We start from the raw sequence: 24438 nt of genomic DNA on the forward strand, positions 1-24438 counted from the left end.
TCTCCCCATGGATGGCGTCGATCAAAGGAACAGTACACACCGTTCTTTTAGAATGGGAATGAGATTGGAAGAATAGCCATTCATTCAAGACGGGGAGCAGGGGGGATCAATATATACAGACAACAGTGCAAAATGGGTTAGGGTTTGTCGATGCGACAAAAAGATGGGAGATGGAGACACAGAGACCACAATGAACGTTAGTCAGTTCCTGTTCTTTGTCAAATGGGATTATCAAAATGTTTTTTATTTGCTAAATGTTACAATAACCACAATACTTGACTCCTAATACAAAAAAAACTGTAAGAGGAATTTTCTGAAACATTGTACAGTACAGTAGATTTTTAGACAGAAGATAAGAACACTCGAGTCGGTTGAGAAGTACTGAAGTCTCAATATCAAGGTCTACACAAGACCGTACGACCTCAAACCAGTATACTGTTTTACTCCCACAACCCACTGGACCACAAACTATGAGTTGTCAGAGTCAACAAGCACAGAAAAGACTAGTAGACAAGTGGACTAACTGAAGCAGTGGTTTGAGTGTAATGAGACCAACGCAAAAAATAAAATAAACACAACATAAAAGAGCAGCCTTCTTAGATTCCAGACTGCAGTCCAACTGTACTGGTTTGATACAGAGATGAAGGAAGCCATCTACATCCAACTATAAAAGTCATTTTTAAACAGATGAGAGCTTTGTGGCATCATCAGTCATCACCTTACATCCTAATAGGGGTGGGGGAAAAAAATCGATATTGCAATAAATTGTTGCTAACTCTGTCGCAATAAATAATCGATAGCCTGGCAGCAATATCGATATTTCAAAAACACGCACATAATGGATTTACCTTGTCATCATCGTCCGTATTTAATCTCTCCTGTCCTGTCTGTGGGGCGCTAATGCCGCAAATTGCCGGGATCAGCGGCCGGTGAAGAGTGTGAAGGATTTACAATAGAAAAATAACTAATGCAAGAATGGCGGAAAACCCAGAAAAACAAATGAAGTTGTGTATTGTGATATTATTGTTATCGTGGGCCACATATCGTCACAGTATCGAATCGTGAGTTACCCGTATCGTCCCACACCTACATCCTAACATCCTCCATCAAATTTCTTAACAAGCAGCCTTTATGCAAAAAAATAAATAAATAATAATATTATAATAATAATTATCATCATCATTAAAAATAAAAACAAATACTCACCAGACAGACCTGGGTGAAAAGGACTTCGAACCATTAAGTTAAAAATCAATATAGGTGACTGTTAACTTTGGGCATGTTTGCATCAAATCAGGTTATCAAAAGAATTTCCTAGTTGTGCAAAATGGGAAAAATTTCAACCGATTTCCTGCTTAGTATTGCCAATACCGATAACAGATAATTTTTTCTTTTGCATACTTCACATATCTGTTGTTGCAGCTTAAAAGAATAGATTTTCAACCCGGCATTAAAGGGAAACAAGGACCGACTGGACACTGGCCCATAATACGTATGCAGGAATATAATACGTATATAGGAAAAAAATACATCGGTACTAAAATGAAATACAATTTAAATATAATAAAGAAAAAAAAAAGCATTGTGCCCCTAGTGGCGGTAACAAAATTCAGTCACCATTAATTAACGAAATAATTCTTATCATAACTGCGACAGAGTTGAGCTCCTAGTCAAGGAACTTAAGTTAAACACACATTTGTGTCAGTCTCTCACAGTTCCGTGCAGTATTTTCTAATTTGGGAAATAAAATTCCACGTTACCATAGAAACCTAGGTGACGATCCAAAGCTGGCCCACTGTTTTAAGAGCTCAACGTTGATAAAAGAGAGGTATACTATAGAAAAGTTAAGCCCAGCCCCAGTTAAACTGGAGTAAATTTGACTACTTGTTGAATTTGATCCACACAGTGGGCAATTATATTTTGCGTTGTAGACATTGTCTATTAATTGTGGCCTGGAATGTTTTCTTTTAACTTCTCAGACAATCTGAGCGAGCATAAGGACCACTCTAACCCCACGGCACGTGAACAGTTTAGCTACCTGTTGTAACCTGTCACAAGCCTACCAACTGGGAAAATTTCAGCGCACATTCAGAGTATATTGCTGCAGTGTCATGAATTGTGACTGCCAAAGTTTCATTTCGTTTCATTCTTTTATTTTGTTGTCATCTCACAACGACAATTATCATCGACGTCCATCAACGGTGTTGTCTGACGACACATAGCACCGACGAAATGACATTCTAATTACATTGCCAAACTACACATCAAGACAACACTCCATTATAAACATGACACTGGAAAACAACACATCCTAACAACACATCCTCACAATGCTTTGTTAAGTGACACGTCATGACGACATATACAGAGAGTAGGCGCAACGACATCTGACGACACATCATCGAAGGACACATCGACGTCTAACGACGTTGTGAAATGACACATTGTTATTACTTTGCCAAACTACACATCAAGGAAACACCATGACAAGCATGACACTGGAAAACAACACATCTCACAACATTTTGTCAAGTGACACGTCATGACGACAAATAGAGACAGTAGGTGCAACGACGACTTCTAACAACTACACCGACATCAACATCTAACAACGACACTTACATAGACATCTAACGACAAATACTCAATGACAAAAACTCTTACATCTCATTGTCTAACGACACGTAGCAACAACTTTGTAAAATACTATTCTGATTACATTGCAGAACTGCACAGTAAGACACCCCATACAAGCATGTAAGCAACACTGTCAAACGGCACGTTATGATGACACATACAGAGACAGTAGGTACATATTTCTGGCACAAATGAAACTCCATACACTCTTAGGTGCAGACTGTAGACTTGCCATGCTAAAATAATCCGAAGTACATGGTGTTAAAACATTCGTCGTTTGTCTGTGCAGAACATGTGGAGCACCATTTTGACTGGAGTCTGCATCTGTCCAAAAATTAGGACTCTCAGGTTACCGCCCCAGAAACCAATTTCCACCCTTTGTGGTTTCCACTTGGTTCATTCCTTCGCATGCCTGGAGTGAACCTAAGCAACAGTTTACCTTGAGATGTTTATTGTTGTCTGTTTGAGATTGCTGAGTCTCATTTTTGCTGTTGCTTCTGTTTTTATTGGTTGCTGCTGCTGCTATTGGTTGTCGATGGCTTTTGCCTTTTGCTGCTGCCACCTCTTGCTTTCCCGTTGATTGCTTCTGCTTGCACCTGCTGCTGGTAGGAACAGTGTGGTTCAAACCCTGTGTCTCCTCTCCCAATGTTCCTGAGTCACCCCTTAAATAGTGCTCTGCCTTCAAACCCACCACCAAGTGGTCAAAATAATATTGCACATAGAATCAAAACTAAGACAGCACACTAATAGCTCCTACACCGTGGCCCAAATGGAACCCCAAATACTCTTGGGTGCAGTCTGTAGACTTGCTTCGCTAAAATAATCCTAAGGACATGGCGTTAAAACGTTAGCCTTTTGTCTGTGCAGAACATGCGGACCACCATCAATTTCTACCCTTTGTGGTTTCCACTTGGCTCGTTCCTTCACAGGCCTGGAGTGAACCTACGCAGCAGTTTACTTTGAGGTGTTTATTGTAGTCTGTTTGTGATTGCTGAATCTTATTTTTGCTGTTGCTTCTGTTTCTGTTGATTGTTGCTGCTGTTGTTGTTGTTGTTGTTGTTGTTGAGCAACGAGATAATTCAGGCCAATTGTATCTCGTTGCCAGGAACTCTTCGTTGGGCCCAACACCTCGTGAAGGTGGTTCCTGTAGTTGGGCTGTTGCTGCTGTTGGCTGTCGATGGCTGTTGCCGATTGCTGCTGCCACTTCTTGCTTTCCTGTTGATTGCTTCTGGTTACAACTCCTGCTGGTAGGAACAGTGTGGCTCCAAACCCCGCGTCTCTGCTCCCAATGCTCCTGAATCACCCCTTAAAAAGTGCTCTGCCTTCAAACCCGCCACAAGTGGTCAAAATCATATTGCACATCGAATCAAACCTAAGAAGGCCCACTAATGGCTCCTACACCGTGGCCCAAATGGAACCCCATACACTCTTGGGTGCAGACTGTAGACTTGCTTCGCTAAAATAATCCAAAGCACATGGTGTTAAAACATTAGCCTTTTGTCTGTGCAGAACATGCGAACCACCATCAATTTCTACGCTTTGTGGTTTCCACTTTGCTCGTTCCTTCACAGGCCTGGAGTGAACCGACGCAGCAGTTAACCTTGAGGTGTTTATTGGAGTTTGTGATTGCTCAGTCTTATTGTTGCTGTTGCTTCTGTTTCTGTTGATTGTTGCTGCTGTTGTTGTTGTTGAGTCACTCGAGTCGCCTGAGGATGATCCTCAGAAGCGCTAGACTCGCTTGTGGGAGGCGCCTTAGTTCTTCGAAAGAGAACCCCAACTGCCGATGGTATTGTGCTGACTGGAATGCAGGGCACCGCAGCCATAGATGCTCGGCCGATTCTTCTTCCTCACCGCAGATACGGCACCGATTGTTGCTGCTGCTGTAGGCTGTCAATGGCTGTTGATGCTTGCTGCTGCCATTTCTTGCTTTCTTGTTGATTGCTTCTGGTTGCTGCTGATAGGAACAGTGTGGCACCAAACCCTGTGTCTCCAATGCTCCTGAGTCACCCCTTAAATAGTGCTCTGCCTTAAAACCCGCCACCAAGTGGTCAAAATAATATTGCACATCTAATCAAAACTAAGACAGCCCACTAATGACTCCTACACCGGGGCACAAATGAAACCGCATACACATACCAGGTCATCCAGATCCTGCTACAAACGGGTTTTAGTCTTTTCCAATTTTTCGTAGGTGGACGACTTCTCTTCCAGTTGCTGCTACAATGAATCTGCATCACGTTGAACACGCCTCTGTGCTCTGAAGGTTGGCCATCTCCTGATCCATCTTCTTCTTCATTTAAGCAAACTGGGCCTGAAGCGAGGAGACCTGCTTCTCCACGTTCTGTTCCATCACTTGATTATTCTCGTTTTTTTTTTTTCCTGAAATCTTGATTGTACCACTTAGCAAATAACTGCTCCAAGTTCAGAATAGATATTCTATGGACAGCAACAGCAGAATAGCCACTCTTATTACGATGATGTCTCCTCTTAATGGACCATAGAAAACCCACCCACTCTGACAGCGTATGGCCCATCTGTTTGACTATTAACCATCTCCCAGGGTTCCAGTAGTCTAGAGGCGTTAGTGCCAATGAGGAGGTCAATGCCAGATCAATTTCAGGTATGGTTATATGGTTCAAGTATGACAAGTCCTGTTGGTTTTGAATGTTGTGTTGTGAGACAGGCATGGTTGTGTGTGTGTGAACACATCAGGTAGTTGCACCAAGTCAACTGAGTCCATTCTTGCTATTTCCAACTCAGAGATGTGCTAGCTGCTTTCAGGCTTCACTTGGTTCATAGTTCGAAGAAGTATGTTTGGTTTTTTTCCCTGTAAGGTTGAGCCTTCTCTTCATGTTTTCGGTGCAGAAAGTAGAGTTGATGCCATGATCCAAGAATGCATAGGTTTTCAAAACTGAGTCACCCTTGTAGCTCTTAAGTTGGACTGGTACAAAGGAGAAGATGGGAGTCTCATCACCCGTTCCAATATAACCACAAGTGTTAGGAGAGATTGCAGGTTCCTGTGTAAACTCAGGCTTCATTTGTTGTTCTCTTTCAATGTGCAGTAGATTGGGATGATTTTGTTTACATGAGTCACATGTTAAACATGCCTTAGCCCTTTTGATGTCCTTTGAGGTCCTTTTCCACTCACAGTAGAGACTGTTCCTACTACATTTTACAGACAATTTCCATCCTTTACAGTTTCCACTTGGCTTCTTTCCACAGGCCTGGATGAACCTACACAGCAGTTTACCTTGAGGTGTTTATTGTAGTCTACTTGTGATTGACTTTTCAACCACTTCCGACTGAGTTAACGCTGGCATGACTGGCTGCCGCTGCCCACTAGTGAACAGAAAGCGTTTTTACGCGCTTCCTCAAATTCCTTTAGCCTAAACTTCTAGCCAGCACTCTCCTGTACAGTCACATCGTCCACCTTCTTTCAGTGGCTGAACGTCTCCGGTATACAGCCGACGACCTGCGCTGGCTCGCTGCCTCTGTCGACCATTTCCTCCGCCACCGCCAGCTCTGCATCTTCAGCCGGACATCGCCCTACGGCGCCGGAGATACATTCATCGTGCATCTTGCAGAAACTTCCATCAAGCTTTCTCCTCCACTCCAATAAAATCCTTCTCTCCCACAACTTTCTTTATGAGCCTTTTCATTCTGGTTTCCGTCCCCACCACCGCACCGAAAATACTCATCAAAATCACCAACATCCTTCTCACTGCGGCTGACACCAGTTCACTTTCCATCCTCATCCTCCTTGATTTTAGGGCACCCTTTTACACCATTTCCCACCCCATCCTCCGAAGCAGAATGTCATCCATTGGCATCACCCACACACCCCTTCACTGGTTCCGCTCTTACCTCACAGGCCGCTCCCAGTTCATTCAGCACAAGTCCTTCAAATCCATCTCCTCCCCAATCTCTACTGGTGTGCCACTGGGCTCTGTCCTGGGGCCCCTTCTCTTCATCACTTATCTCCTCCCCCTTGGCAATATCCTTCGCAAATTTTTATTTTTACTGCTTCACGGGTGACACCCAGCTGTACCTCTCATGCAAACCAAATTCCCCTCTCCCTCCCCCTTCCCTCTCCCCCTGCCTTTCTGAAAAAAAAATCCTAGGTCACGTCTAACTTTTTGAAATTGAATAGCAATAAATAAACTACTTCGTATTGGCACCAAATCCACCCAAAAAGGAAAATCTAAAGTTGACAGTTTTTCACAAGCCATTGACACCACCTTGGTCCTCCCTTCGCCTCAGGTCAAGATTCTGGGTGCCTCCTCAACAGTACTCTTTCATTCCAATCCCACATCAACAACATCACCCGATCATGTGATTTCCATCTCCGTATTATCAGTCGTCTCCGCCGCTCCCTCACTCCTCGCATCTCTTCTCTTTGGCCACTCCCTGAAAGCCCTCCACAAACTTCTGCTTGTTGGAAAATGTTCTGCCCGGATTATCACCAGAACACCTTCTACCCAGTACATCACCCCCATCCTTCAGCAGCTCCACTGGCATCCAGTCAATCAACGAATCATCTTCAAAATTCTTCTATATAATTTCAAATTTATCCACAACTTTGCCCCTCCCTACCTTTCCGACCTCGTCCATATTGCCACTCCATCCCGCGCTCTGCGGTCTTCATCCTCCGTACTTCTCATTGTACCCTTTGCCCGCCTCCGTACCATGGGAGACAGAGCTTTCAGCCACTCTGCTCCCCCGCTCTAGAACTCTCTCGCACCTGACCTCCGTAATTGCACCACCCACCCTGTTTTTAAAACATAACTCAATACACATCTGTTCCGCCTAAACTACTCTCTCTAATTCCAGATATGTCCCTCGTCCAACCTCGTATTTTATCCAGTTTGTTTTTGTGTGTTGGTGTTTCTACCCGTATTTGTGTTTTTACTTTTGCATTTTACACTGTACAGCGTCCTTGAGTGTCCTGAAAGGTGCATACAAATCTAATCATTATTATTATTATTATTATTATTATTGCTGAGTCTTATTGTTGCTGTTGTTTCTGTTGATTGTTGCTGCTGCTGTTGTTGGCTGCTGTTGGTTGTTGCTGGCTGTTGCCACTGGTTGCTTTCCTGTTGATTGCACCTACTGCTGGTAGGAACAGTAAGGCTCCAAACCCTGTGTCTCCACCCCCAATACTCCTGAGTCACCCCTGAAATAGTGCTCTAAAGTATATTCTTGCTTTTTTTAAACCACAATGGCTGAAGGAGGGAAAAGTGTGGATTTAATTGCAGATAAACATGCAAGGCCATTTTCAAGACGGACCTTTCAAAGAGCTAGGTCGTCCAACACTCACTCAGTACTGTGTAAGTGTGTTTCTGTATGTTTGTCCAGCCGTGGTGTCATAAATGATGGTATTATGAGGGGGATTTATTCAAGTAGGACTAAGTAGGTCTTCACTGAAGGCCTACGTGGGAAATGCACAGCCCGCCACTGCAATTTCTTTTTTTGTAGTCATTCACAACCTTGCAACTTTAGGGCAGCCATGACATACCGGTGTTGTTTTCATCAAAGGTAAGGATATTTTTTTAACTTCCCTTTATTCATGACGATAACGAGACAATGACGAGCGAAACGTGGCTCTTTGATGTGGAAAACATGATGTACCTGAATTTTTGGCGATGAGGCGAGACAGGACAAAATTGTTAGCGTGTGGTTTGTCAGACATTCCAAATTTATTACATCCCTTCCTATTGTACAAGTAATCAGTATTTCAAAAAATTGCAATGCTGGTGCAACCGAACCTCGTTTGAACACGCCCACAACCGGGACAGTGAGTAGAGCGCATGCGTCGCACACAGTCAGTGTGAGACAGTAAGGAAGAGGGAGACGCCAGCTAAGCTCCACTCGCTGCATTAGCACAAGAGTCATTTTGGAGTGAAGTAACACTTCAAAGACCTCCTCAATTCCACCAACACGCCTTCCCTTGAGGAAGCAGAGCCTGCAGAGTCACCTATCGCTGGGGTTGAAGTTAACAAGCTCCTCGGTGGCAAAGCCTCGGGTGGATGAGTTCCGCCCGGAGTTCCTAAAGGGTCTGGATGTTGTGGGGCTGTCCTGGTTGACACGCCTCTACTGTATTGCGTGGACATTGGGGACAGTGCCTCTGGATTGGCAGACAGGGATGGTGATCCCCCTCTTTGATTAGAATTAGAATTAGAAATCCCTTTATTGTCATTGTACTCAAGTGTGCAACGAGATTAGAGGGCTCCCCTCTCCAGTGCAATACAACAATAATACAGACAAATATATAAATTAGATAAATAAATAAGAGAGTGCAATGGAATTTAGTACTGAATAGGGTATATAAAAACACATCACGATGCTGTTCTGCAAGGTAAGGGTGTTCTCGTGTGTGTGTGAGAGTTCAGAATGGAGATGGCTCTCGGAAAGAAACTGTTTCTCAGTCTATTGGTCCTCGATTTGATGCATCTGTAGCGCCTGCCAGAGGGCAACAGGTCGAACAGGTGTGAGTTTGGGTGGGTATTGTCTTTGACGATGTTGAGAGCCCTTCTGAGGCACCGGGCGGTGTAGATGTCCGAAAGTGAGGGGAGAGGGCAGCCAATAATCCTTTGCGCTGTTTTGACTGTCCTCTGGAGCCTCACTCTGTCCGCCTCAGTGCAGCCGCTGTACCAGGTGGAGACACAGTACGTCAACAGGCTCTCGATGGACGAGTGGTAGAAGGCTAGCAGCAGCTTCCTGTCCAGGTTGAATTTCCTGAGGACTCGCAGGAAGTGCAGACGCTGGTGGACCTTCTTTACCACTGCTGTGGTGTTTGTGAGTCCAAGACAGGTCGTCGGAGATCTGTACTCCCAGGAACTTCAACGTGTGGACCCTCTCCACACACACGCCTTCGATGCAGAGGGGGGGCGGCACCGTCTTGTTCCTCCTGAAGTCGACGACAATCTCCTTTGTTTTTGCAGTGTTAAGGTGCAGTCTGTTGTCCTTGCACCAAGCTGTCAGCTGTTTAAGAAGGAGGACCTGAGGGTATGTTCCAATTACAGAGGAATTACACTCCTCAGCCTCCCTGGTAAGGTCTAGTCATGGGTGCCAGAGAGGAGGGTCCGTCTGGAGGTCGACTCTCAGATTGAGGAGGAACAGTGTGGTTTTTGTCCAGGACGTGGAACAGTGGACCAGTTCTACACTCTTAGCAGGGTCCTCAAGGGTACATTGGAGCTTGCCCAATGCAAAAGCTCGCAATGAGGGGGTCCGGTTTGTGGCCTCAGTATTGCATCTCTGCTTTTTGCAGATGATGTGGCGCTGTTGGCTTCGTCAAGCTGTGATCTCCGACTCTCACTGGAGCAGTTTGCAACCGAGTGTGAAACGGTTGGGATGAAGATAAGCACTTCCAAATCTGAGACCATGGTCCCCTGTTGGAAATGGGTGGAGTGCTCTCTCCAGGTCGGGGATGATGTCCTTCCCAAGTGGAGCAGTTTAAGTTTCTGCTTTCTGTCTACTGTGATGCGGACGCTGTATGGAACTGTCGTGGTGAAGAGGGAGCTGAGCCAAAACGCGAAACTCTCGATTTACCGGTGGATCTACGTTGCTACCCTCACCTATGGTCACAAGCTATGAGTCGTGACCAAAAGAACAAGATTTCGGATACAAGTGGCTAAAATGAGTTCCCTCCGCAGGTTGACCTGGCTCTCCCTTAAAGATAGGGTGAGAAGCTCTGTCATCCGGGAGGGACTCAGAGTCGTGCCGCTGCTCATTCACGTTGAGAGGAGCCAGATGAGGGGGCTCGGGCATCTGATTAGGATGCCTCCTGGAGGCCTCCCTGGTGAGGTGTTCCAGGCATGTCCCACTAGCAGGAGGCCCCGAGAACGACCCAGGGCACGCTGGAGGGACTTTGTCTCCTGGCTGGTCTGGGAACACCTGGGTATCCCTCCGGAAGAGCTGGAAGATGTGGCTGGGAAGATAGAGATGTCTGGGCGTCCCTGCTGACCCCGTATAAATGGATGGACCATTTTTTTGGGTAACTGCCCATCAGTTACCCAAAAAAATGGTTTGGTTCTCGGCTTATTTTGGAACACTGGAATTGATTCCACTGTTCCCACTTATCTGTAATCCATAGTCCTTAGAAGTCAATCATAAAGTCTGGGGGGCTTGTATTCCTAATTGTAACTAAAACCTTTTGTTGACTAAATTTATGAAAACTTGAATAAAACCTTTTTTTGTGAGTTTCTGTCTTCTAAAAGTAGACTTAAACTATCACAAATAGGAATGACTAAATGTGATAAATACTAATTAGAATTTTCGTCCAAAAGACTAAGATGAGATCTAAAATCCCTGACAAAAACAACCCAAAAAAAAAATGGCTGTTTACATTATGCCAGTGATTCTCAACCAGTGTACCTTGGCACAGTAGTGTGCCAAGAGAGATCATCAGGTGTGCCGCAGAAAATTTGCCAATGTCAATTATTTCAACAAAAAATATTTTCAAAATTTTTTTTAGTCAATTCACATAGAGTAACATGCAAAATAATGAAATGCTCTTCAATTAGATGAATGAAGGTACATACTCAACCTCTATATCTACTTTTTGTGAATCGTTTTGCTCCGTGATGTGCCATGAATTGTTTTTTTTTTTTGCTTGCTATAGTTTGAGAAACACTGCCTTCCAGTGTGCGCAAATGGTGCGGCTGTGTCCAAAAACATTCTGCAGTGAACGCCGGATAGGCATACAAGCGCGAACGTTAGCTTAGATCAGTGATTCTCAAATAGTGGGGCGCGCGATCGGGAGTACAGAGGGGTTACGCAGGGGTTCGTGGACTGGTGTCAGCAGAACCGCCTCCAAATCAACGCTGGGAAATCCAAAGAGCTGGTGGTGGATTTCCGCAAGCGTCGGCACTCTCCACCTGCACCAGTGAATATCCAGGGAACAGACGTTGAGAGGGTCTCAACTTACAAGTACCTGGGTGTTCATCTGAACAATAAACTGGACTGGAGCGACAACACAGACGCTCTCTATAGGAAGGGTCAGAGCCGACTCTTCCTACTCAGGAGGCTGAGGTCCTTTGGCGTTCGGGGAACACTCCTCAGGAACTTCTATGACTCGGTGGTTTCATCAGTCATCTTCTATGGAGTGGTCTCCTGGGCAGGAGGTATCTCGGGCCGGGACAAAAAGAGACTGGACAAACTAGTGAGGAGGGCCAGCTCTGTCCTGGGCTGCTCCCTGGACTCTGTGGACTCAGTGGGGGGCAGGAGGATGACGGCAAAACTGTCATCAATGCTGGACAACCCAGCCCACCCACTCAATGACATTCTGAGAACACTCCACAGCTCCTTCAGTGATAGACTGTTACACCCTCGCTGTACCAAAGAGAGATTTCGCCGCTCCTTCCTGCCGACTGCTGTCAGACTATTGAACAAGAACATTGGGTCAGGCCTACAAACGGGAGGGCATTAGTGCAATTGTGCAGTCCTAGGATGCAATATATACTACTACTGTACTTTCAGCCAATGGTGTACTTAAATATTGACCAATGATGTATTTTGTTTACCATTACAGTATTCTTATAACAGTACTTCTATCACTGCAGCATTTCTACCATTGCAGGACGTTCACTATTACAGTACTTTTATCATTGCAGTACTTTTATCATTGCAGTATTTTTCTATCGTTGCAGTACTTTTACTATTACAGTACTTTTACCATTGCAGTATATTTGATCATTGCAGTACTTTTATCATTGCAGTATTTTCCATCATGCAGTACTTTTCTATCATTTCAGTACTCTTACCATTACAGTACTTTTATCATTGCAATATTTTTATGATTGCAGTATTTTCAATCATTCAGTAGTTTTTATCATTACAGCGTTTCTCCCTCTGTATAATGGACAGGCATTAGGAGTGTTTCCTTACACTTAGATACGTATATACTGTGTATATTTGCATGCTTTTTATGAATGTCTGCTGCTAATGTTATACATTAACGGCTACATTACGCCGCCGACTCTGAGTGATCTATATCTTTGCTGCTGTAACACCTCAAATTTCCCCATTGTGGGACTCATAAAGGACATCTTATCTTATCTTATCTTATATTTCATTAAAAGTGATAGATTGATCGATCGATAGAGATAGATTGTAAATTATAGACGAGATCAATCAAGGGCTTGATTTCACACCATCACGTTGTACATTAAACCCTCGTTTGTCGCGGGGGATACGTGAAATCCGCAAAGTAATCAGCTTTATTTTTTTTTTTTATTTTACAATGCATTTGATATGATGCATTGTTGTGGTTTGTTTGTGCGTGTAGATGGGAAGTTGTGGTCCTGCAGTGCTGCCTTGTGGTAGTTTTAAGCATGTTATTTCTTCTATCTTTTTTTTGTTATTCAACTTCCGGGTTTCTTCACTTTGAGACGTGTGCTCATATGTGTTGACAGAGGAGCGGTTAAAAAAAGCCATCTATATTAACACGCACTAGGTTAAGAATATTAATTTGATTGTTTTGGGAAAGAACTGACATTGTGATTTTTCGTTATTTTACATTGCGCGTAGCTCAGAATTTCGATGTGTATCCCAAGCGAAGGCAAGATAGCTGACTGTCGGAATTGTTAACTAGCGCCCTTGGAGAGCGGAATGAGGTATGGTAGTGTATAAAATGTTAAATATATTAAAAATGTAAATTATTAGTTGGATGGTAAATTGAAATGGTGTCATTTGATTCATTTGTATTTCTTAATTTCTTTGTATTGAGTTGATAGGAGCTGTAAGAGCCAGTTCTTGTTGTGCTGTATTTTATTTTATGTTAGGAATTTACATAGATTAATGTTTAGTGCTTACAGGTAAACTATAGGATTTAGAATTTACTGTGTAGTAAATAATGGTGTAGTTAATTTGATTATTCTGATTTGTGATTGACTATGCATGCGGGTGTGGCGAGATCCCCCCTGTGCATACAGAGGAAGAGTAGACAATGTGCTGGTAGTCGTGGAAGCAAAACAGCTTTTGACCGTTCCCGTAGCGTTCTCATAGTTCAAGTAGATGTTATCCATTCGTTGTACTGAATGACATTGCTCACTGTACTGTTATGTGAAACTTTTAATACAAGAAGGCTAAAGAGTTCCTTTGGGGGCGTGTGAGAACTTGAATGAAAGTGAAAGCTGTGGAAAAAATGATGAGCCGCTCTGGACGAGTCAGAACTACCTTCGACTGACGGCATTGATAAACAAAGTTTATGAGAAAAGTGAATTCCTAACGTTACAGAAGCGTTGTGTATACATAATTGAAATGTGAATTATTTGTGAAATTACTATTGCAATTTGTTTTTCTGTTATTCTGTAGTTATTATGGTACAGAATGCTGAACATGCTTGTTCAGAGATAAAAGATGATCGACACCCGTTTGAAACTTTCTGCGTCCTTATTCGAAATCCAAGGTGCCGCTACACAGAGCACAATACCACTGTAAAAAAAAATCTGCGAAGCCGCGATAGGTGAAGCGCGATATAGTGAGAGATTACTGTATTGTAAAAATGCATCTTGCAGTGCGAACAGGATTTAAAATAAAACAATATTAATATTAATACCCACAATGTAATTCAAATAAGGAACCTCTTTAACCACTATTTCACTGTTACCTGTCCTCTGAAATTGGAGCAACCAATGGAGCATACCAGTTGATCCCAACCTCACAGTGAGCATCCAAGTATATTAGCACCTAAAAAACACAAACACTTAAGTATTTTTTATTTATTCATAATGTGAAACCAGAAACCATTTGACACTGTTCGTTTTAAAATGTCAAATCTGTTGGTATAGTAATATTCCCAAGAGATACTTCTGAAGGGTTGCTAACAGTGAGGTACCTGTCCCTTTGTGGCCTTCTTGGCTCCAATACTTCGTGCCTGGATGAGACCCTCTCTCTTCTCATTTCTGTAAAGTTTCACCAGACCATCCCACTGCTTGATATAGATTTCCAAACGTTCCTTCAAATGGACTAAACAAAGAGGGAATTTCATTGTCATTATTTCATGAAAAAATAAATAAATAAATAATAGATGGAGGGTGGGAAAAGCTTGTATTATCAGTTAAAATTTCACACGCATGAACAAATCTTTTCAAAATATAACAAATTAAAAAAAAAAAAAAGGCCCAAGCAAGCAAATCTCATCAGACTTGACAGATGGAATCACCTGAAATCTGTATATGTAACATTTTTATGTTAGTGACAAATGAGTTATCTGGAAGACACTTGCTTTGACTTAAACAGCAAATTACTACATTGCAACTAATTTTCTGTGCTTTCAGAATCAGGATAAACTTATACAGAAACAGATAAGCTGGCAAATACGAAATCATTACCCAGTACATAGTCTTCCACAATACCTGTACTATATTGTTAAATTAAATTATACATATTAACACAGTATAAATACTCCCATAAAATCAGACTCGTCTCCAAGGTTGCTACAGGTACGGCTCTTTTATCGAACGCGACATGTGAGACCCTGTCCACATTCCTTGTTCCGCCGTGTTGGTTTCCTTTGAGGCCATCGCATTGTCATCTTTAGAGGATGCGGTTTGCTATTTTAAGCCATCCGGCTCCCTGTGTGACGCTGTTCCACCTCAGTCCTTTTTCAAAGGTTGTGAAGAATATTATCGGAGCAATCATGTTATCAAATGTAATCAGGAATAAACCTAATATCACACACAGTCTAATATCACAACACTCTAATATCACACAAAGTCTAAACATCACTCAACATTACAAAAGAATAAAGACTAACACCACACAACACTATATTATGAGATATTGTTGCTAATTTCGGTTCATTCATTAACCAACAAATCTGGGAACCAAACAACACAGCCACCTGCACCTAGGTTGAGGCAACCACTCAGGTCAGGGCAACCGAACAAACTCCACTCTAAATAAACATGAAAGGAGACGGATGTGGACCGGACAAACACCAGCTAGACCAAGGATAAACATGCCCTTGAGAATTCATGTACCTTTGAAACGATTGTGTAAGTCTGTATTGATTTCTGTATTAATTGTAATGTGTCGGCACATGTCGACGTGACTTATGATTCTCAATAAAAGGCCCGGGGAGAATTGGAGGTTCAGAGATCAGACCTGTTCACTGGGGTTCCATCTCTCCTGGCCAGAAACTTGCCGTTTGGAGTCCGTGTCCGAATTCCTACTTGCCGAGGAGTGAGTCGCTCCTCCACATTGGGGCGATTCTCCCTTGACAAAGGTTCTCCCAAGTATTGGCGAATCGGTTTTGGGCATTATCAACAGCAGTCTGTCTTCTCGTGTAGACCCCCAACATTATAAACATGCTTGGGTGCCACCCCTGCTTAAGAAACGTGATGTCAAATAGACACATTTCCAGAATGCCGTATATTTCATTTTAAGATGCTTCTGTTCGCCTTTAAATCTTTAAATGGCCTCGCCCCATCGTACCACTCCTCCACCAATACGCACCTGCCGGCTGCCTCAGGCCTGCAGACCAAATGCCACTGGAGGTGCCGTGGTTTAACACTGGAACGCCTGGGATTTTCTTATTCCCCCTACCATGATTGAAAGGCAGCCGAATGGCTGTGAGGTTTTGAAGTCAACAGCCTACAACACCGTTCTTTTGTGAATGCAACCATTACCTGCCAGTTTAGCGGTGCTCACTGCTCAGACACACCGTCCCCAGCTAACTCCCTACAACTTTACAACTGAATGGAATTTCATGAGTTTTTTTCCCACTGAAAGATACGTTGACAGAGGACTTTTTGTTGGGCAAGTTTGCAACTCCACATTGTGTGATGGCAAGTGACTATTTCTCACAAACTAACGTCTAAACAGTCAACAAGTTGTAGAGGCAACACAAGATGGATGCCCTCTGGTTTTCAGCCACATGGTGTCTATTGATATTCCATTCATTGAAGCAACATCAGTTCCCTACCCCCAGTCGAAGCTAAGTACAGAGTAGAGAGTGGTTGCCACATTTTCAGAACAATGGTGAAGAATGGTGAAAAACTGGTCCGACAACTTGGTTTGCCCCTTGGTCATGGAAATTAGACAATGCAAATTGCTGGGCTGTTCACACCTGAGATAGGATGTAAGTCCAAAATTAATCAAGCCATTTGGTTGCCCTTCAGTCTTAAAAGGTAAAAAAGCCAAATGGCTGCCCTTTAGGCGTTCGAGTGCTAAGCGCAGTCTTAGATGGGATCGTGCCTTTTCTGTTGCCGGTCCGTCTGTCTGCAATGACCTTGCATTGAATGTTAGCCAAGACACCTCTCTGTCCACTTTTAAAACTTGTTTGAAGACACAAGTTTACACTTTGTCTTTATTATTTATTATTATTATTTTACAAAAAATGGTGAACAGTCTTACACACATACGCAACAACAAACAAGAAAAAATACTTTACACTCTCAATATCAATTATTGGCCAATTGTAAATTCAATGAAACATTTAGAGATTTAAGGTGTGAAGGATTGGATTATGATTAGCGGCATTATTTTTAAACATTTATGGGACAGAATGTCAATTATTTAATTTGCAGGTTCATATTTACTGAATATGTTAAACATTGATTAAACAAGAAGCATTTATCAAATGAAATTAGTACCGTGCATAGGAATCACTGGGATTGTATTCATGGGGTTTACGGATTTATTATATTAATCTCATATGCTAAATTTATATTACTTAGTTTAAATGAGTGAACTCTGTTGAAATTTTCAGTCAGACCTCAAACTTGCGCACACAGTATTTTCATGACCTTCACTCACATTCACAGCAAACATATTTGGTCTGCACATTACAAACTTGATTACAAACCAGACAGCACTTAATGGACAAATACAACAAAACACATTATCCACAAAGGCTGTAGAGATGCAAACATACCAAATTGGACACGGGAGGGGTTACAGGGACGATATTGGAAAAATACATTCCGAAAGACATAATTTGATTTCGGAGCACACACACAGGCACACCGACAAGATGACAGGGGAATGCCAGCAGGAGAGACGGAGAGACTGCCCATCGGAGAAGGCCAGCCTTGGCGTGCCAGTCTTGGGGACCAGATGGGAATCAACCTTCCAAGCGATGACTAACCTGGAGAGGACCTTACCTTGGACGTGGACCCGTGCCGAGGGAGGGAGCGAGGACGACTGATTCAACCTACATCACCCTTGACATAGAAACCTGGCTCGAGAAATCCTATAAAATGTGAAGGTGGGCTGAGATGCCATGCGATTTTTCGACTAAACTCGCCCGAGTATAGTTTCTTGTGAGATTAAGAAAAAAACGCTCTGATATCTGTCTTTGTACTATTTCTGGACAGAAATCGAAGAAACGAAATATCAAAACTCTAATTACTTGTTGAGTCTTTATTTGACCCTTTTCTTCTTGAGCACAAAAAATTGAACACGCATTGGAGTAAGTTTGGCTTTTAAGGTTTATTTACTAAAAATTTCTCATTTCCTTGGTGACTCAACTCCAACAGGTTCACCCAGTACAATTTGAACTTTGGTAATAACCTCAGTTTCAATCATAAAAATCAAGTTTTAAATCAATATAACAGCGGTGCATATTTTCAGTTACAAATACCTTTGTGCAGAAAAATAATATCCACAACAATCAACAATACACATTTACAAGTTTTGTCAAAAGTCCAGCAGTCTAAAAGGAACGTGCAAGTATAAGTCCAAAGCTCCCGCGGTATAAAATAAAGGTAAGACTGTAGTAGTTCAACATCTCCGGATTGTTCATGTAATGCAATGGGTACAGGGTCCTATCACACCTGGGAGTGCGGCAGAAAGAATCCAAGGTATTGCTGTATCTTTCCAGATCCAAGTGGGATGGCTCGCTATGGATCCAAATGGATGGTCTGAATGACAGTCCGTTACAAGGAAGTTGAAAGGGTAAAAAAAAAAAAAAGAGACCGATTTCCATGAGTAGTTTTGAGCACAGAAAACAACAGATGTCAATCCACGTTGTATTCTTGCTTCGGTTTCTTTTATGTAGAAGTTCTTCTGTTCTTTTTATTCACGTCCGTATCATGAGTACTATACGCTCTGTCTGCACTAGGCCTGTGACTGACAAATGCACTCGTGCTTTCTCCGTAGGTAGGACGGAGGAGTTAGTGACTTAAAATAATAATAATAATAATAATAATAATAATAATAATAAATCAAGGACGCTGTACAGAGTAAAATACAAAGTAGAAACACGGATAGGGATAAAAATACCAACACGTAAAACAAGCTGGATCAAAATGCAAAAGTGGACGAGGGACATATCTGGACATAGAGAGAGTAGTTTAGGCGGAACAGATGGGTTTTGAGTTTAGTTTTAAAAACAGGGAGGGTGGTGCAATTACGGAGGTCAGGTGGGATAGAGTTCCAGAGCTGGGGAGCAGAGTGGCTGAAGGCTCTGTCCCCCATGGTGCGGAGGCGGGCAAGGGGTACAGTGAGGAAGAGGGAGGAAGAAGACCGGAGAGCGCGGGGTGGAGTGGCAATATGGACGAGGTCGGAAAGGTAGGGAGGGGCGAGGTTGTGAATGGATTTGAAAGTATACAGAATAATTTTGAAAATGATTCGTTGATTGACTGGAAGTCAGCGTAGCTGCTGAAGGATGGAGGTTATGTGATGGGTGGTAGGTGATAATCCAGGCAGCAAAATTTTGGACATGCTGAAGTGTGTGAAGGGCTTTCTGGGACAGGCCAAAGAGAAGGGAATTACAATAATCAAGGTGGGAGGTGACGAGGCTGTGGATGAGAATGGCTGTGGTGTGGGGATGAGGGAGGGGCGGAGACGGCTGATATTACGGAGGTGGAAATAACAGGATCGGGTGTAAAGGATTTTATACGATTGACTACATGTTACATGTATTCAGTTTAATGCAATAAAGATATTTACTGATTGTGCTTTAATTCAATGTACAATAAAAGGTCAGGGCAGGCTGTGTGAAGTGCATAGGTGGCAGATGTTTTGTGCAGGATGAGCCGCACGTCTGATAACTGGGTGAGCTGACGCGGAAAAGTTCCAGACATCAAGGACATCCAGGTGCTGTTGTGTTAGATGGTCAGACGGTCGACCGTGAGAGTGGAATAACACATCCAGTGGCTCATGGGCAGTTGAGCGCACGAACAACTGCCTTGGCGCGCACATGGGAAGAGCCCACATGTCATCCTGCGGGCAGAAGACGTCCACTAAGAGAAAGCTAAAGTTAATTGCAGATGACACATAGCCAATAGTAGAATAGTAGGATATCTTTGCTTTGTTTGCTGAAATGTATAAATGATCCTGGGCAACTCGGGGGGTCGTCGTCCTCTGTTGGGTACAGGGTCGCGCAGAGCTGTAATGGGAGGAACCGAGCCCCAGGCTTTGTATTAGATCTCGTGTTAGGAATAAATCCGCTCCTGTGTGAAGTTGCCGGCGTCCTGGTCATCTTTCTCTCAAAAACGAGCGCGCATAATTGTTGGATGAATGAAGGTTGTGTTTGGTTAACAATTAATGGAGTCAGATAATTAATTCGAACTATTTTGGTAAACCTTTGGTACATTTAAAGTTAGAAATTCCAATAATTTTTGGTGACCCCGATGTGATAAGAGGGAGAGGACTACAAAAGAAATCCACAGACTTCGAATAAGATAACCACAGGGTCTGGGACCCAGGGTCAGGGACCCGTATCCACACCAAGTGACGACTTGTTGAACGGAAAGGAAATCCCGACTTAGACCTGTTTTCCTCTGGTGGTACCACATCTAAAAGGTAAGCAGAATACCTGTTACTACATGTCTGAATTCTGCACAATTGGGGAAAAATAAATGTAACAGAGGAAAGAGGGGATAATTGGGACATTAAATATTAAAAGTGTGGATTGTGACACGGTGTAAAATCTGGGATTTACGTGTCACGGTGATACGGTGTAAAATCTGGGATTTACGTATCACGGTAATAAGGTGTAAAATCTGGGATTTACTTATTACTAAATTTGTGGTTCTGATACGGTGTAAAATCTGGGTTTTACGTATCGCGAAGTCGTAATAAGGTGTAAAATCTGGGATTTACTTATTACAAAAATCGTCTGGGACTATATGTGGTATTGTTATGGTGTAAAATCTGGGATTTACTTATTACAAAAATCGTCTGGGACTATATGTGGTATTGTTATGGTGTAAAATCTGGGATTTACGTATCGCGATTTGTGTGCAAGTGTAAGCAGTGTGATTGGTGTGATATAATTTGGACTGTTTTGTTTGATATTTGGCTGGGACGCACGGGAGTGGATTGTTCAGGAGGAGTGGAGATAGGTGAGATATGGGGCTCGGTTGCGATGAACCGTATGAAAGCGATGGTGTGAGGCAAGAAATTGATGGACATTATGTGAAGTTGGAGACGCAATTAATGAGTGGAATTGAGGGGGAAAAAAAAGAGAAGAGAAAAAGAGTTATCGGAAGGTGTTTTTGAGATTGCAAAAGGATGACCTGTTCCGCGGAGAACCGGGAACATGGGATATGATTCAGTTGGCTAAGCAGTTGCAAAAGAAAGAGAGGAAAATGCTGAATGACATCAAACAATTGAAAGAGGCAAAAGATAAAGCTAAATGGATTCGGAATGGTAAAATGGAAAAAAAAATGGCAAAAGTTATTTCAGTTTAGAAAAATGGGGATAAACATGATTTTTTTTTTTTTTTCCAAAACTACTGGCCAATGGCTGTGATGTAAGATATTCGAGAAATTGTTGAAAATTAGGTCAGACAAATCTATAGAGCGATACAATATTTAGAAGTACGCACTCCACATTGAGGATACGTATGGAATTAATGGAACTGTATTAGATAAGAAAATTTTGTAAGTGTTTTTGTTTACCTTAAAAGGCTTTTGATACCTTGGATTATAGTGTACTCCTTAAAAACTGAGCAAATATGGTTGCGGAGGAGTTGCATTCAAAGGGATTTTCAAGTACCGTATTTTCGCAGTCATAAGGCGCACTTAAAAGTCCCAAATCTTCCCCTAAACTAACACAGCGCCTTGTAAGGCGACTGCGCTCATTATATGGACAAAGTATCACTCGCGACCACCAACCCTTTTACTCATTGGGCTGTTCGGAGTGCATGTTAGCACACCCTGCTGGACAAAGTGTGAGTCATCTATGCTTCAAAGTGACCATGACTATACATTATGTGACTATGGTGTTTGGGTGATGGTGTGGGAGAAAGCTGGACAAAAGGGCAGCTGTCCACAATGTTGTAGTCTGTCTTATCATTTATGTTATTGCAAGCAAGAAACGTCCCAGGTTTAGACAACAGACAAAAAGCCCAAAGCATAACAGCACCATCTCTCTAAACAGCCATGCAAATCTCTCTAAACAGCCATGCAAATCTCTCTAAACAGCCATGTGATTGGCTGAGTCTGAGTGGCTCCCAGAAGGCATTGCTCTAATGGCTCCCAAGAAGCCATTGCGATATCATTTTGTGTTATTTTTATTTCTTTTTGGTATATTGATGGCATGAGAGATACATGTTTTGTGTTAATCTTATTTCTTTGTTTCATTGTTTGCTTGTATGCTGAGTTTTTTTTTTTTGAAACCGTGACTCTCAGGAGTGTGGTGACCAGTGAAGTCCCTCCCTATTATTGGTTAGAGTCATTGTTAGTGATAGCGATTGTCAATGGTATCATGGCAACTGTCTTTGAAATGTGGCGATTGCTTATGGTATTGAGGCAAAGTGAATTGCCATGGGCTGAGTCAGCGCGAGCAGCTGAGCTATTGCTATGCTAAAAGCAGCTGAGCTAGCGCCTTGTAAGGCGGCGCGCCCAGTGTGTGCTTCAAAGACAGAAATAGCACCCTCAACAGGTGTTGCGCCCTTTGATGCAGCGCGTCCTATGACTGCGAAAATACGGTAATTTAGAAAATAGGGAGCAATTGTGGGGATAAATAATATTTTTAGGTTTATTTTAATTTGGGGGGAAGATATTACAGGTGCTGAAGGGCTTGAAACAAGAATTTAAAAGAATAAAAATCAGGTTGGATTAAAATTAATTAATTAGTGTAACTATAATTATTAAGTCAAAACAAATTTCATGTTATTCAGTAGCAGTAGGAGAGGCATGAGTGTTCAAATTGACATTTATGGTATTGATATTACGAGAGTAAGAGAAACTGCTTCTAGGTGTCATTCTTAATTAGAATTCGTGTTGGAAACCACATCAATCGAGCACAAAGTAAAAAATTAGCAAAAAACAATAGCTCTGTTATGCAGAGTAAAAGATACACTGGATAAGTAAGCACTATATATATCGATATTTAATATAACATTATGAGTGTTCCCTATATGACCCATTGGATTGACACATGGGGAAGGCCTGCAAAATATACAGTCAGTCAATTTTTACTTTACAAAAAGGGGCCATAAAATAACTAGAAGAAAGCAATATCGAGAACCAACAAATCCACTATTTTTGCACTTAAAATGAACAGGATTTCATGAATTAACAGTCGTAGCGCTCTTCAATTTATGCTCAAATACACACCAAGCGATGCAAATCATTAGTTTAGCCATTTTGAAACGCTGATACCCTCAGTCGGAATTTGATCCTTACATGCCTGACATGTTGCAGAAGGCGAACATGTTGGAAAATGTGGCTATTTCTGATGTTATTATAGAGGAATTTCTCTCATGAGTTTAACCGCTCTTGTGTCCCTCTTGTGTTGTTCCAGATTTTTTATATTATTGATTGAGCTCACTTTGCTTGTGGCTTGGTGCTCGGCTCGGCTGGTTAGCACGTGGCTGCGGCCATCCAGAGTGGAGTTGTTTTAGGAATACTGTTCGGAATATTACAGTTTGAAAACTGACAAGTTTAAAACTACTTATTTTGAGACTATTGTCATTGATATGGGCCTACTTGTATTTAAGTAGTTTTCTAAATCTGGTCACGTAAAATGTTCCTGTTCTATTGGTAGATAATATTATTTATTTTCCTTATAATTTTTCTGAGTTATGATTTTTCCCTTATGAATTCCAGACAAATAGGAGGGGGAAACACTGAGGCCCTGAGTGGCCTGCCGCCCCTATGTTTGTTTCCATACAACCGATCCCTTCACAGCCCAGTTTGTCTCTTTTCCTGACACTCATCTCCTCACTGTGTGTGTGTGTGTCTGTGTTCCCTTTGGCTGATAAACATAGCTGGTTGATTGGTCTACGATAGTTTTGTTTACTTTCTTTGCTGCTTACTCTCTGTAGGTTATTGTTAATTTGATTCTCCTTGTTATGTGGCATGAAGAAAAATTTTTAAGGATCCATTGGCATAAATAAAAGTAAATAAAGAGGAATTTGTGTTCCCCATAAGAAAATATGAGCCTTGATAGGAGATTGGGTTGCCAAATATAAAGTTGGATTAAAAAGTTCTGTAGATGATTTATTAACTGATGTGTATTAAATGTGACAAAGGTGGAAGACAGATGTTTTATGACTGTACGACGCAAACTCTGATATGACAACTTTTAAGGGACATGACAGCATTTCATAAATGCCAGACTGCTAACATCCACATCTATGAGGTGTTTGACGTCACAGGTGCAGGATCGTCAGTCACGTCCAGGAGAAACGACATCACGGGGACTGAATGGGAAAATCAAGAGACCCACAGTTGTAAACTTCGGCATACGCTGGCTGAATTGAGGCAAAATTAAGGATCTGCCAGCACAAATCTCAGTGAAATTAAGGCGGACGCGCCGAGGGAGGGGTCTCGGTGTGGAATTGGAAATTGGAAATTATCTTTTTGGATACCTAGAAGTGAATGAAAGTGTGAAAGAAAAAGT

The 24438-nt window shown here is 42.3% G+C and overlaps 1 protein-coding gene across 15 annotated transcripts in view; it reads right to left on the bottom strand.

Moving 5' to 3' along the window:
* Nucleotides 1–24438, bottom strand: part of galnt7 (UDP-N-acetyl-alpha-D-galactosamine: polypeptide N-acetylgalactosaminyltransferase 7) — a 252559-nt gene that overhangs the window by 102224 nt on the left and 125897 nt on the right. For all 15 annotated transcript variants that reach the window (XM_088301672.1, XM_088301673.1, XM_088301669.1 and 12 more), the window contains 3 exons: nucleotides 14474–14604; nucleotides 14246–14325; nucleotides 1–44 (listed from right to left, as the gene is read on the bottom strand). The exon at nucleotides 1–44 is cut by the window's left edge and continues 139 nt beyond it. In XM_088301672.1, the coding sequence (XP_088157798.1) occupies nucleotides 1–44; nucleotides 14246–14325; nucleotides 14474–14604 (255 nt within the window). The remainder of the gene's footprint in view (nucleotides 45–14245; nucleotides 14326–14473; nucleotides 14605–24438) is intronic.

Source organism: Idiotropiscis lumnitzeri, chromosome 8 (assembly GCF_059441095.1).
Source record: "Idiotropiscis lumnitzeri isolate Australia: NSW breed Sydney's pygmy pipehorse chromosome 8, RoL_Ilum_1.0, whole genome shotgun sequence".
Lineage (NCBI taxonomy): Eukaryota > Metazoa > Chordata > Actinopteri > Syngnathiformes > Syngnathidae > Idiotropiscis > Idiotropiscis lumnitzeri.